General features: G+C 35.6%; 1 protein-coding gene across 4 annotated transcripts in view; it reads left to right on the forward strand.

Annotated features, from left to right (window-relative positions):
• Positions 1–16,076, forward strand: part of CLASP2 (cytoplasmic linker associated protein 2) — a 179,034-nt gene that overhangs the window by 133,434 nt on the left and 29,524 nt on the right. For 2 of the 4 annotated variants that reach the window (XM_081247297.1, XM_081247298.1), the window contains 5 exons: positions 136–199; positions 10,268–10,431; positions 11,249–11,327; positions 11,460–11,510; positions 15,682–15,825. In XM_081247297.1, the coding sequence (XP_081103423.1) occupies positions 136–199; positions 10,268–10,431; positions 11,249–11,327; positions 11,460–11,510; positions 15,682–15,825 (502 nt within the window). The remainder of the gene's footprint in view (positions 1–135; positions 200–10,267; positions 10,432–11,248; positions 11,328–11,459; positions 11,511–15,681; positions 15,826–16,076) is intronic. The other 2 variants (XM_081247299.1, XM_081247300.1) reach the window with 1 other exon arrangement.

The raw sequence follows: 16,076 nt of genomic DNA on the forward strand, positions 1-16,076 counted from the left end.
AGGGCTCACACCTGTGTCCCTTGCATTGGTAGGTGGATTCTTAACCACTGCGCCACCAGGGAAGTCCCTGTAAGGTCACTTTTAAATGACTTCTTCCTACAGCAAGATATTAATTCCACTTTATTATTTTGACAGTCGAGTTGAACTGAAAAGATTATGTGAAATTTTCACAAGAATGTTTGCTGATCCTCATGGCAAGGTATGTTTTAGTATTTAAGATTACTCCTATAAGGTGTCATTATTGTATTGCCCCCAAAAAGAAGTGAATAATAACAAAAAACTATAAGCCATTTTTGTTTTGTTATTGCTCTAAAATGGCAATGATCTTTTCAAACACAATTGAAATTGAGTATTTGATATCATACTTAATTTAGAAATTGCTCTCTAGTAACTGTTTAAGCTTCTCCAAAGAGAGATTATCTGAGACTATAAACTGAAGAATATATAGTAACATGCAAAACTCTTATACACTTAGGGTGAGTATTTGAATTTCTAAAAACATTTTACTATTTGTAAAGGAAATAATTGGGGTAAGTTGAAAAAAGTTGCTAACTTTTTATTCAGTTTCCTTCTCTATTAACATAAATATATTCTTAAAAGAGCAATTTTGTAGAAAAGAATTGCCATTAAATAACAAAAAGCACAAAATATGGCTTCACCCATGGTTTGTTAGTAATATAAAAGAAGCATTTCATATATTGAAATAGTTCGTAAAAATCTTCAGAACTTTGTTCGGTTTTTAATGCAGATTAAAATGTATTTAAGTACTTATGCATAGTCTGCATGTATACTGTGAAATTTTGCTTTAAAATGTAAAATTTTGTTGTAAAATGGACTCATTTATTCTGTTTTCAGCAGTGTGTTTGACAATGGTGAAACTTTATTCAGTATCTTCCTTTAGGACACCAGGTGTCTACATGAGAGTTTCTAACCTAAGTGAGAGAGAGATGTGGAAGGGAAATCATAAGAAAGATATTAACAAATTTCACTTTATTGTTTTTTTTAATTGTCTTCACTTTATTGTTGCACATGTCATTTCCCCCTCATTTTTTTTCTATTTTCAATATTTTCGTTACTTGTGACACTACTTAAAGATACTAAAATCCTACTCTATACATAAACTGAAATCCAGTTAAGAATTATAAATTGCTTGTACTTTAACTTCTAAAGATTATCCTTTTATCAGAAGGTATATTTACTTTATCCAAGAATGCAAGGTCCCATTAAAGACAAAGATTAAAGTACACTAAGTTTACAACTTTCAAACTGAGCATGTAGATAACCATACCATTTTATACTGATATTACTACCACTAATTACAGCTGCAAGAATTGCTTTAATGGAAAATTTTCTGTAAATCCTGAACAAATTAGCTGTTGACATTTTTTGTTAGCAGTATGAGCCAAAGGACAAGACAATTATGATCTGGGTGGACCTATTTTATTAAATGATGTTTTAATTAATAATCTCTACAACTTTTAAAAATAGAGTTTTAAAACATCTTCAAAAGTAATAAAGTTCATCTCTACTAGAAGGTATGAGAGTGTAAGGCTAGATTATTTCTTGAAGTCACAGCTTTTTATTTTTTGTTAGGACAATAATGCAATTTAGTTGGATCCTAGGATTTGCACAGTAATAAAGAGAAACACTTTTTAAAAAAGTCTCTTGAAGAAAAATTTTTTAAAATAAAGTGAATGTTAAAATTTAAAAAAAAAGTCTCTTGAAGATCAAGTAGGAAAACCAGGTTTGATGTTGGTGAAAGCACAGATGTTTGGCCTCCCTTAGTAGATGTAGAGAACCAGCCACAATCCTTCCGAGAGTTTTCAGGAAGAAGACTTTTTTTTTCTGTGGGATTTTATAACAACATACAATTCTTACTGATCCATCGGCTTTGTTTGTTTGTTTTTGTTTTTTTTTTGGTTAGTTCAGTGAATACACATGTAAATGGAAGATTTTATTTAATTCGTTTTTGTTCAGCTTTTGTTTGGTGATTGTCCATCAGAGACTCTGCCAGTAATGTAATTCATTAAGAATAAACTGGATATATCACCATACTGTGCTGAGTTAAAAATATCAGGGTTTGATTTGAGCTTTTGCATCATATCCTTATATTATTAAAATAGCATATATCCCCCCCTTTTTAATTTTATAAAGTACTAACAGTCCAATCATTAGGATCAAACAGCTGTTTTTGATGCTTTCTTTTCTTTCCAAGTAAAATTTTGTTCTCTATCAAGAGTCGGCCTTTTTTGTTTGTTTGTTTTTCCCTATAAAGGGCTAGGTAGTAAATATTTGTAGCTTTGTGGACCATAATGATCTCTGTCACAACTACTGAACTCTGCCATTATAGCACAGAGGTACCTATAGACAATATCTAAACAAATGATCATGGCTGGGTTGCCATAAAACTTTACTTATGAACATTGAAATTTTTATTTTCATAAAATTTTCATGTGTCACGAAATAGCCTTTTCTTTTGATTTTTTTAAAAAAACATTTTAAAATGTAAAACCATTCTTAGCTCTGAGACCATAGTTTCCCTACGCCTGTTCTATACAGTCAACTCTGGTCATTGACACTAAAACAGAATATGTTCAAGAACCTCTGCTCATGCTCATGCCACTGGTTGAAGGTTAAGCCTGTTGAAGGGAAACAATGTACTGGCCCCTGCTGGGTTAAATCAGCCCTGTTATTCCTGTATATTGTGCCATTCTCCATTTCTGATCTGTGATTTTTGTCTAAAAGCCCAGTGCTGCCTTGCCTTTTCCTCTAGTTTTTTTCTTCTGTCCTCCACAGAGACTGTGTCAGATAGTCTTTCCTCAGAACTCCAGCCCTGTTCACCTCTCCACCCATCTCATGCCCCAAGCATATGTCCTGGCCTCTTAGCTTACCAAGAAAATAGAAGCCATCCAGCAGAAACTCCATTTCCTATCTCCAGACTAGCAAAGTTAACTGCACATAAGCCCATTCTTTCCACCTTTTCTTCTATGGAAATGGCAGGAGGTCTTACCTTGAAACTGTTGGTAGCCACATAAACATGTACTCTGTTTTTTGCTAACATGGTCTCATCTGCTTGGTCTTCCAGGAATTTTTCATAAATTTCAGTTTGCTGTTTGACATCCCTTTTTATTTTTCAACCTTGTTGTGAGTTTATCCGGCATATCTTTTCTGACACTTTAAGGAAAGGGATGTGGGAGAGGTGGAAGAGGGGTGTTTTCTGTTGTGCCTGATCCAGTCTTCCTCACAGTAGACACCCTCTCTTTTCAGACACTTATCTCTCTGCTTGTTTTACTTATGTTTGGTGCTGCTTAGAGCATTGCCTTAGGCCCTCCTTTTTCACTCTGTACCTTATCTGAAGCTTAAGTCACCCACTTTATCCTAATGACTCTCATATGGTACTTCCAGCCCACATTGTTCTCCTGCACTTACTTAGTTACATGCCTTTTGCTCATCTTAAACCTCAAAACTACTTTTCCTCCTGCATTGCTTTATCTCATTAGATGAAACCACTATCCTCTCATTGCTCAAGTGAAGAATTTGGGCATTATTCTAGAAATTTACTCAGTCGTAATTGATTCAACCTTCTAAACATTTCCATTCTCAGTGCTAATTCAGGGCACAATCATCTTTGGCCAGCTGCACCTCCTCCCCACCTCCTATCCCTAAATTCTCTTCCACACTGCATCTTTGAATAACCTTTCTAAAAGGTAAATCTTCTCTACTAACTTAAAACCCTTCAGTGACTACTCATGACCCTCAAGAAAATATTCAAACAAAGCCTATCATTTTTGCTTGTCATTCCCTTCTCACTCTCAACCCAGCCTGGAAACTACGTTCATTTCCCCAAATGTGCCACGTGCTTTTCCTCATAGCCTCGAAATAGGCCATCAAAGAGACTTCTCTTTTCCTCAAGTGTGGGTTAGCTCTCCACTCTGAATTGGAATCACTTATCTGTAACCTTAACTATCCTGAAACTCACAGGGCAGAAATCGTCTGAAGCCTTGCCCCCAGAATGGGCTGTAGTGTTGAGGAGACACCTCATACTATGAGGTTGGTTGGGTGGGTTTTCCCATGCCCTTTTAAGTTGAAGTCAACTTAAAGCTGTGTTAACAGCTTCTGAATAGTAGCTGGCTTCCATGTTAACTGAAAGCTGTCCTTACTTCTCCCCAACATGATTGAGACCACCTGCTGTCCCCAACAGGTTACTTAGAGAACCAGGGTGTGAGCAGCAGCCCCATCTCCTTTCATCTAGGATCACCTCCAACCCCCAGAATGTTTCTCTTATATGTGTTAGAGTAAGCATCTGAGTCCAGCTGAAATATCAGGTGAGCTCCAATACACATCCCAGAAAGGAAGGGCTAGAAAAGAGCTTCTGTTTCAACTTCTGAATACAGTTGAAATAGATGCTGGGTTTTTTCCTGGGACAGGAGTAATGTGGTTGGTAAATAGTTTACAAGCTGAAATTATTTGATGTCTGTAACTTGATAAATAAACTTTTTAAACTTTCAGATACTACTCATACACTCACAGTGTATGACTCTGTAAAGCTTCTAAATATTTTTCTAAGACAGTACAACACAATGATAACAACTATGGGTAGTGGAGCTAGATTGCTTGGGTTCAAATTCTGCCTCCATCACTTATTAGCAGTGTGTGCCTTGGTTTCTTAATCTGTAAAATAGAGTTAATAAGATTGCGATGATGATTAAATGAGTTAATATATGTAAAGCCCTTACAACACACCAAGCACTATATAAGTTTTTAAAAAATAAATAAGTTTGAAAAATTAAGGAATTCAGGGCAAATTTTTATTTTGATTGCTCTAGACCCAATTTTTCCTTCAAATGTAAGGAGTGTCAGATGCCAAAAGCTATCCCCTGTGATTCTGACATTTGACTCTGAAGGACCTACTTGAGAAGAGCCACCTTCACTAAAGTGCATGGTTTGATTTCACATTTTATGGTCTGTGTAGTCCTACCTCTTGAAGTCTTGAACAGCTAGGGTAGGAATTCAATCAGTGGCTACTAAAATGCAACACAGTTGAGTGCCCTGCTTAGAAGGACATATCTGGTCTCCTGAAGAGTGTCTGCAGTCTTAGGATCAGGAGACCAAAACATACACCTTACCTGGGGAAAATTAAAAGTTGTGGTATAGTTACTTTTTACCTCCAAACAATAGTGATTATTCCAAGCCTTCACAGAAATAACTTAACTTGTGAATGCATTGCTTCTGAAGAGGAAAAAAAAAGGTAAAAGAAAAATTCTAGATACTGTGCTTTAGAAGCAAATGTTTGCACTGTACAGAAATTTTGGCAGGTGTCTGTTAGTCTTAGATTTTTTCCAGAAGTGGAGCCTCAAGGATAGTAGGGTCTGGAAAAAAAGGGAGTTTTTGTTTGTTTTTTGTTTTTAAATTTCCTTGACAAGAAGGTGAGAGAGAAATATAGGAAAATCACATACTCTTCTCCCATACTATTCATTTAACTCTTGTTTTAAAAACTATTTTGAGTTTATCGTAAAACTTTGAAAAACATTTGTCACTTTTATTTTCTACGTGTTTTTCTTCCATACAGGAACTTGGCATTGATGGCGACTAATTTGTGTGTTTTTCTTTTTTTTCTTTTTTTCCTTTTGCATGCTGTCCCCTGTGTTGGAACTCTCAATAGAGAGTAAGTTGGTTCAATATTTGTTGGAAACCTAACTTTACTGCATGACTGTGAAATTAACCCTTTTTCTCTGTTTTCTCTCCCGAAGAGTTCATGCAGTGTTGGAACCTTTGCAATCCACGAAATGCTATTTGCAGTTATGCAAACTGTCATTCTGTTTGGAGATGTGCTTTTTAATCTACTAATTAATCTAATTTGATTATGTTCTTCCGTTCTATATTTGATGACTGGCACACCTAAGATATAAGAGGTTAAGAAAAGGCTGCCTCAATTGTAATAGCTCAAATATTATAATTTTCCAATAAACTACAGTTATAAATTGATTCCATTGAAGGTTGGTTTCATTGAGTTATTAAAAAAATAATTCCCAAGCTTCACAATTAATTTTTTTAATTGAATTCCAACCTCGACATATGCGCTTTCTAATAGTCTATTAATGGCATTCCACAAAAGCAAACAAGGCTGTTTAAGGAGCAGTGATTCTCAGCTTTCTCTTCTGAAATCAGATTTTTAGCCCTAGTGCTATATTAATATGTCCACTTTCCTCTTTCTCCTTTAATCATAGATAAGGAAATGGGAGAATATCAACATCTGACAGTGAACTCTCTGTGATAGGGCAGTCAAGTAAGAAATTTTATGCAAAATTTCCAATGTATATTTTGGATGGATATATATATATGCATATATTTATCATTTAGTAAGTACCATTGATAAGATATAAGTATTTTGAAAAATGATAGTATAATTCTATATATAGAGTACCGTAAATAACATGTCTACATTTTTATTCAGTTATACTCACATTTTATCTAATCAAAAGAAATTTCTACTTTTGATTAGAGACTCAGAGAAGTCTTTTTTAAGAAAATAACAATTCAGATCTTGACAGGAACATAAACTTTGGATTATGTCAGGATGAGAAGAAAGGGCCTCCCCGGCATGACTAGCCTGAGTCCAGAGAAGTGGGAGATGTCAGAAAGACTATAGGAAAGAAAAAGAAAATCTTGGCTGCCATGAAAGGAAGGTCTTACATATCTTCCCTTGCATTGAGAAAAAGGGTTGGCTACCAATTGCAGGGTAAGGTTTATTTACTTACGAGAAAATTCTTACTCTTTAAGGAACTTTTCCTGCACATTCATTGAACAACTTTTTAATTTGGTCCTCAGCCTCTGATAACTTTAGGCTTCATTCTAATTGGTGATACAAGACTAAAAAATATATAGTCTTTTTTCTCAAATGTTATATATTCCAGATGGGAAGATGATATAAATTCAGAAAAAGTGAAATATTGGCTGGTTCTTGAGTGGTAAGCTTTGTAGGAAGTCATGTACTTTGTGTAAATAGGAGGATTAGGGAGTGTGGTAGAAAATGCGGAGTGTGTGTGAGATGTGTTCAGGGACAAAGAATTTATGTTGCCATATGGTCCAGCCTGAGTCTGGAGAGTTAGAGCTTCGTCTAAGCCTTGAAGACATTATTCTATAGACAGTGAAGGGACGTGAAAGGATTTTGTTTCTATCAAAAGAGTGATGTCACAATCTGATGATGAGAAAGAAGTATGAGTTGGCCTGCCGTCTGTTTTGTAAATAAAGTTTTATTGGAACACAGCTGTGCTCACTTGTTTGCATACTGTCTATGGCTGTGCTACGATGACAGAGCTGAGTAGTTGTGACATACACTATATGACCTGCAAAGCCTAGGATATTTACTTTCTGGCCTGTTGCAGAAATCCAGACTTGAGGTCAGAAAGAATTGGTGCCTACGATGATGTTGTGATCAACAGATTTGAGGAAGGCCAAAAGTGAGAGTTATTCTAGAGGTTATTGTGGGGCCTAGTAGGCTAGGACAGAGAGGCCCTGTCAAGGAAGTCATACTTTCGGTGAAAAGAGAATCAGGATGAAGACTGGCTCTTACATCTCTCCTTATTCAGGGTGCAAAAGGAAAATGCCTGGTAAAAAGAATGAAAGAAGGAAGGGAGATAATAAGAGGAAAAACAGTGTCAAGCTACAGAATGGCTAAGCATACTAAGCTAATGAAAAAGCTATTACATTTCACGATTAGAAGATAATTGATGGGTGCAATAGGATGGAAACTGAAGGAGAAATTCTTGAGACAGTGTCTTCTGCATCTGTAAACAAAGAATTTAGGTTGAGAATAAAAGAGTAAAGATAGAGGAGACCATACTTTAAAGAACAAGAATATAGAAAGCAAGATTAGTCTTAACAGAGGAATAAAATTGGCTCTTCCTTGGAGAAACGATTATGAGAAGGATAGCTATAGAGGAAATCAAAGTGAGGGAAAAGTCAGTGGAGAATTTTATTATGAATGACAGTAAAGTAGATGAGGTAAGTTGTCTAGTAACAGAGCGGATGGAACACAACTAAACACCAAGTGACTTAGCCATTGATTAGCTGTGGAAACCTTGGAAAGTCACTTAATTTTCTAGTTCTCAGTTTCCTGAGAACCAGATAAAATGGGAGGGTTGACTTGGGCATTCTAATGTCTGTGATTTTCAAAGTGGATTTTGGCATAGAGAAAGCTTAAAGTTAGACTCTTCAGGAAAATAGGCAAGAGTTGAAACAATAAGAGTGAAAGTGAACCAAAGAATTAGAGTGTTATACTGGTAAACACGTTTGAGAGGGGGCAGGAAGCCCTGATTTGTAATGTTCGTTATAAATTCTAAGGTGTAAATATTCCCACGTGACTGATTTCAAGCCACCAACCAGCTCACAAAATTCCTGAATATTTAACATTTGACTTTCTAGGCAGGTACTGACTGACTCCAGGACATCACTTGACAGATTTGCCAGGTACCAGTAAGAGTGAGTACTAGATTAGACACATGCACTTGTCACAGAGCAGGTCTAATGAAGTTCCTCCGCAGCGTTCAAGCCCTGAGGAGGGAGCCAGAGAGTTTCAGTGAAGCTGTGGGCCATGGGTTGTGGGTGGGGTTAGGACCGGAGTTAATGGATCTGCATTGTGAATAAGAACAGTGTTGAAGCAGGTACTTACTGCCTGGGGGTCAGAGGTAACAGAAAATTCAAAGTAGTCATAGTTTCTGCTTTTACAGATAGTATCTTGAGCAAGTAGCTAAAGTGTACTTTTTCTAACTCAGATTCAAATGTTGAAAAGCTTAGTTATAATTCTGATAGATAAAAATCCTTCATTTCTAACAGAAGAAAAAAAAGGAGTTCATGTATAACTATATAAAGGAAATTCAAGAAATAAAATATATATTGAGAACAAAACTCTAATTTTCAAATTGGCGTAGTTACTTTGGGCTTAACTTTTGAAACCATAGTTTTTATAATCCATTGTGATTATAAATTATCTCATATAATACAACATGGCTGACGTTGTCTTAAGAGCTTTTCCCTCTTTACCTAGAAATAAATTTTCCTGTATGATATTGAATTTATTGAGGAGATATAACCTTACCGTATGTCACTTTTCCTAAGTTTTGTTTTGTTTTATTTAATTTTTTGACTGTGCTGCGCGGCATGTGGGATCTTAGTTCCCCGACCAGGGATCGAACCCCTGCCCCCTGCAGTAGAAGCGTGGAGTCTTAACCACTGGACCACCAGGGAAGTCTCCATAAGTATTTTTTTTTTTTTTTTTTTTTTTTTGCGGTACGCGGGCCTCTCACTGTTGTGGCCTCTCCCGTTGCAGAGCACAGGCTCCGGACGCGCAGGCTCAGCAGCCATGGCTCACGGGCCCAGCCGCTCCATGGCATGTGGGATCCTCCCGGACCGGGGCACGAACCTGTGTCCCCTGCATTGGCAGGTGGACTCTCAACCACTGCGCCACCAAGGAAGTCCCCCCATAAGTATTTTTAATGAGATAAAGCAATTATGAATTTTAGCTTCCCTTCCCTTAAATTTTTCCTGAATCTTCCAAAAAGTTTCAAACTTGTAGATTAATATTGGAAACAGTATAAAACCCATCAATAGAAATGGAGACTAATAGCATGCCATCTAGGACTTTTTAGAAATCATTAAAATGTAGATGTAGATTTGTATCCTGATTTTATTTATTTTAGGTACAGTTATAGTTATCCCAGGTCATTTAAAATTACTTTTGGGGCAGTTTTAATAAATAATATGTCTTATACCAAAAAATTTTGTGACCACTGACATTTTGAGAACTAAGAAGTCTCCAACTAGCACGTTATGTCAAAATCATCTTATATGTTAAGGTAGCTGTCGGCATAGTCAACCTCTGATTAACTCACTGCCATTCTTCCAAAGAGCTGGGGGCTGATAAGACCATAGGGAGTTCCTTGCCCTAAATTTCAGATAAAATAGATTTCAGTTTAAGCCGTGGCATCATTGACAACCTTAGGTGTGCCAGCCATTATAGCCAAAGTTTCTTTACCAAGTGATGCTGCATGGAATAGCTAATTGTCGAACTTCAGCAGAAGTTGGATAACAGTTCAGATGTACTCTTGTATCACAGAGTCCAATGAAAAGCAAGAGAGATTGTTTTTCCGCTTGGCTGCCAATCGCTGTGCCTCTGATTCCTGTATTCCTTTCTATTTTAGTTTTGAACTGATCATAGAGGTCAATATTTCCTCCTTTTTCTCCTCCCTCCCCCCTTTATCCACTGTAGGTGTTCAGCATGTTTTTGGAGACTTTAGTGGACTTCATACAAGTCCATAAAGATGATCTTCAAGATTGGTTGTTTGTACTGCTGACCCAACTACTAAAAAAAATGGGTGCTGATTTGCTTGGGTCTGTTCAAGCAAAAGTTCAGAAAGCCCTCGATGTTACAAGGTAAGATTTTCTTCATGTATTTCAAGTTTACCCGGTAGTAATCAAGAATATTTCGTTTCTGTGTTAAAAGTTCAGATTTCTGAGTCTTTTCAAACTATGTAGATTGCATGAGTTCCATTTGAAAATTATTAATGTTGCCCATTTACATGGTATATTTAATGCAACATTGATCCTTAGTTCAAACACTGCATTTAATCTATTAAAAAATTTTATTAACATTGGTTGAGTAATTCAAGGTAGTGTTTTATTAAGATGTAACTGCAAAGTAGAGTTGAAGATTTTGTTCAGTCTAGTGTAAAGATAAAAATATTTTCTAAGTTTAAAAAGAATGTTTTATTATGCATTCTTTTTTCAGAAGATTTTGAACCAATGATATATTTCTTTCTTGTGTAGATTGTTGAAGTGACTTATTTCAAATATCCATTTACTAAGTTGAGGTGAGTCTAGAATTCAGATACTAGGTATGGAAACATCTCTGATAGTGTTGAACTTTTTACTGAATACATTTTTCTGATTAAATCTATAAATGAGGCAAGAGATCATTCTTTGCTATAGTGTTGCTTTTTAACCCCCTACAGGGGGTTAAATTTATACTTACAGGGTATAAATTCAGGCGTTCAGATTCTTCTGGGAGTAGCTTTTATCGTATACTTTACCACATAGACTGTATACCACATACAGGTGCTACTTCATGCATGCTTTCTGAATGACATTGTGTTTTGTTTGGTATTAAACATAATCTTCTGTTAAGTTTGCTAAATGCTTACTTGCTGACTTAATTTTTATTTTATTTTGCTTTGTTCTTTCCTTATTTCAGAGAATCTTTTCCAAATGATCTTCAGTTCAATATTCTAATGAGATTTACAGTTGATCAGACCCAGACACCAAGCTTGAAGGTAAAAATTTGAGGTCTTTTGATGACATTTTAAGGAACTGAAGTATTTTATTCATAAAGTTGTATTAATATTTGTATTTCTGTCACACAAGAAGCTGTTCAATCAGTGGATTTTGTTTTTATAAACTTTCAGACAGTCAAGCCAGCACTTCGGGACCAGCTTCACTCTTTTTGGAGTTCCAAGGTTTTTTTTGGTTTTGTTTTAATCTGCATTATTTCTTTTCTTAACTCTCTTTACAAACTGCAGTGTTTCAGATAATGTTTGTATGCATCTATATATTCAACTACTAACCTTTATAAGCCTATAAAGCATGCATGGATTTGATTTCAAATGTTATTCGATACCAGATTATCTTTTGGAGAAGCTTACTGGGGATACATACTTAGAAGGCAACACAAGTATGGCCGTCTAACCCTAAGCTGTTATGCAAACTCGCTCTATAAAATCTTATCTAATTTTATGTTTGTGATTTCCCAATCCTTTTTTTTTTTTTTTTAAGTTCGGAGTTTGGAGAGTTATTCTGGGCAAAATGTCAGTTTTGCCTATGTATTTCAGTAAACAGAACTTTTTAAGTTTGATGTCAGTGCTATTCTCCAGTTCTTAACTGAAACAGTAACTTCTTTTTCTTTTTGCAATGTGATTTTCTAATGTGTGCATAAAATTTAGATTCAGGATTAACTTCCTCCATTGTTATTAGCACACATTTTCTAGTTCATTTATGCAAAAACTAGGTAGATTCCAATTTTTGATTAAAAAGAATTATTTAACATAAAAGATAATATAAAAGATCTGCCCTGAATTCTTTACTAAAGATGTTTCTTAGTGAATTTTCTTAAATTAAAAAGAGGTTAAAGTCAGGGAAATAACAAGCATATGAGCATTTATAAGCCTTGTATTTTCTGCTCTATTCTGCACGAAGTATGTTTCTATAAGCATTATTGCCTTGGATTGATTTTCCTTTAAGTTTCTGAATATGATTTTACCTTAAAATCACAATTATGTTTCTTACCAGGGTTGACTTATACTCAACATAATGTTATTTTCTCAGAGCTGCTTTGTGAAAAAGGATCCATCTGTTTTGATTTTAAAAAGTGACCTGCAGAAGGAGAATAATTTACTTGATATTATTGATAAATACTGTTTAAACTTATTTTTTTGTCCAAGCCATTGTGCTAGGCATTCATAGGAATATAAAACGTACAATTTTCTATCATTATTGTTTATAATACATGATAAACTGTAAACTGTGATAAGAGTTATGATTTAGGTACTGGTGGTAGGTATTCAAGTGCTGTTGAAAACATATGTTTCATGGCCCAGTAGAAATGGAGGTCTAAACCATTAGCTTAAGAAATAAGGGTGATAGGTGAGTTGAAGGAGAGAATAAAGTTGCTGAAGGCCTGAAGAAAAAGACAGTGGAAAACATATAATTAAAACATCATACTAATGTGGCTTCCCTGGTGGCGCAGTGGTTAAGAATCCGCCTGCCAATGCAAGGGACACGGGTTCGAGCCCTGGTCCAGGAAGATCCCACATGCCGCGGAGCAACTAAGCCCATGCACCACAACTACTGAGCCTGCGCTCTAGAGCCTGCGAGCCACAACTACTGAGCCCACAAGCCACAACTACTGAAGCCCGTGCTCCTAGAGTCCATGCTCCACAACAAGAGAAACCACCGCAATGAGAAGCCCGCGCACCACAAGGAAGAGTAGCCCCCACTCGACACAACTAGAGAAAGCCCGTGTGCAGAAATGAAGACCCAACGCATCCGAAAATAAAATAAATAAAATAAATAAATTTATTTTAAAAAAAGTCATACTGGAGACTAGAATCACAGACTGTTTCTCTAAAAGCCCTATATACATATACATATACATAATACATATACCTAGACTGTTTCTCTAAAAGCCATGTATACCTGTACGCATATATGTATACATGGCTTTTGTATATAGGGCTTTTAGAGAAACAGTCTATGTATAATATATGTGTATTATATATAAACCATAATATATAATACGAACATAGTATATACTTGGCTTTTATATATACACACATATGCACACACACGTAAAACTGTAGAGGAAGATCACTCTTCAACTCATAAATTGATGTTTTAGGACAGCAAGGAGACGTTCTATTAGAGCTACACCTTATGCTGAAAATAAAAGTAACTTTCAGATGGGTGACAGGATTAAGAATTAAAAACTTAATAGGTTGTAGAAAAACACAAATAACTTCAGTATGAGATGCATAAAAATTCTTTATTGAAGAAGTGCTGGATCTTTCAGATAAAATTTTACGTCTCTCACAGAGTATCATGTGGGTAAATGTCAGAAAGGAAGCAATAAGATGGGGGAAATCGCATACAGAGTGATTTTATTTGAGTAATATTTTTTTAAATTAATAGAATTTTGTTGACTTTTTTTTCTGAGTTTCACAAACAGGTTTAGAATTATACGCACCTTAGCGACTAGATTGTTTTTCCTCTCTGAAGAAGAATGCATGTTTATGTTATTCAGAGTACAGACCATGTATAGAACCTTGTGAAATATTCTACCAAAATGTAAATTTTCAAATGATTATATGTGTATCATGGTTATTTTGCCTTTGGTATAGTAAACACACCTATTCTGTGAAACCCTTTAAAAACTTTACATGCCTCTCTATAAATTGTCAAGACACGGAACTATCTGAATCTCACATAGTGCAAATAAATATATTCAAAAAAACAAAATACATTGATGTTCATTCTTTGATTTACTATAGTCACCTTTCAGCCAGTCACACTGATAGAAGGTGACGTGGCTTCAAGAATCCAGAATGTTATGTGCTGCCATAATTTAGTTGGGCCTACTACTACAAAAGTAACCATAAATCTCTTTCCCTCTCCCCTGTACAATTTACTCATGATGGCTGATAGGTTAATTCTTGTTTTTTTCAGTACATTTCTTAAAGTTATAGTTACTTCTTAAAATTCATTTATTATGAAATGAAGAATGTAAGGTGATGCATTCTGTCTTTTTTTTTTAAACTGGAAACAGAAGGGGGAAAATGTACAAGAGTCGGAACTTTAACATATTACTTCCTATATGTTAACTTGGCTTAGTACTTCCCAGAGACCTTATTTGGATTGAGTGAGAAAAATGACATCTTAAGATCAATAATAAGGGAAGGAGTATAGAAAACCTGATTACCTTAATCTTTGACAATATTTTTTCAAAGTCACTATTTTAATCATATATTTAAACCTTCCTTTTTCTAAGTCAGCAAATCAGCATTTAATATGTGTTTAGAATCTGCTGTATACAAGGACTGTGCACTGTGCCAGGTGCCATTTCTAAAGGGCACTGGTAAAGTCTTAGAGAACCATTACTTAGAAATCCTAGAATGTTAGATGTGACTTTAAAAACAGTGGTTCTCAAACTTTTTTTCTACCCCAACATACCTGAGAAAGGGGAGATTATTTAACAGTGGCTTACTCTAAGGATAAAGAAGGCTGCATCTAAGAGAGAAACATGGATGCTTTGCCCCACCTCCTGCTTACTTTGAAGCCTGCATCCTACCACACACCTACCCACCATGCCACCCACGCATCAGGAATTCCTGGGAGAATAATAAGACTTTTTAAACTCATATATGATAGTTCTTTTATACAGATAAGTATTGTCTCTTCTCCAGTGGTACTTGTGTAAAACTTTTTTCTCACATTTATTTTGAGACGTAGTTCTAGCAGTTGATGGACATATTAAGGAACCTGATCTCATTGTGTGAGTCTTACTGTTTGTTTGCCAAAAACCTGTATTGCCCACCTTGATTACCCATGGTTTATAATACCTTATTTCCAAAATTCTTTGATTTCCCCAAGAGGCAAATTGTACTTCATTTTATAAAGACTGGTTCCTAGGGAAATCTAGACAAGAGTCAGCTGTAATCTCTGAAGGCAGACTCAAGGAGAAGTGTCTAATCTTATCAAGAGAGTTTTTAGCAGTTGTTCAAACACGGGGAATGAAACTTATAAGTTCTGCTGTGTGTGAAAAAAATCCACATTTTCATATACTTGTACCTCTGGTAGGTAGGTGATTGTATAACTTCTCTTTTGTTGTTGATGCTTATTCATTTTGTATTTGTCAAAAAAATAATCGCCTAGGGACTTCCCTGGCCGTCGAGTGGTTAAGACTCCGCGCTTTCACTGCAGGGGGCATGGGTTTGATCCCCCGTGGAGGAACTAAGATCCCACATGCCACACAGCGCAGCCAAAAAAAAAAAAAAGTCACCTAATTATTTCTGAAGTGTTCTCATTGCCCCTCAATGACCAGCTGATTGTCCTCTCTCATTGTGCATTCCTCTGCAGGTGAAGGTTGCTATCCTTAAATACATAGAAACTCTGGCCAAACAGATGGATCCAGGAGATTTTATAAATTCCAGTGAAACTCGCCTGGCAGTGTCTCGGGTCATCACTTGGACAACAGAACCCAAAAGTTCTGATGTTCGGAAGGTATGTTTTAATTTAAGATTTAGAAGATAAATTAGAAAAGCAAGTCAGTCATTTTGGATTGCCAGTGAAGGAAGCTAATATTTTCAGGATGTTACCAGTTAGCATAGAGTTATTTACCTGGTGATATAAAGACCTTTTTTAAAAAATACCTTCTCTTTTAAATTTTATTTTAAATTTTATCCAATTAATATGAGTATAATTTTCAAACTTAGAATTAAAGATAACTGTCTTTGAAACAGTCCTCCCAACCT

Source organism: Mesoplodon bidens (genome assembly GCF_964165515.1).
Source record: "Mesoplodon bidens genome assembly, chromosome: 10".
In the NCBI taxonomy this organism is placed as follows: domain Eukaryota; kingdom Metazoa; phylum Chordata; class Mammalia; order Artiodactyla; family Ziphiidae; genus Mesoplodon; species Mesoplodon bidens.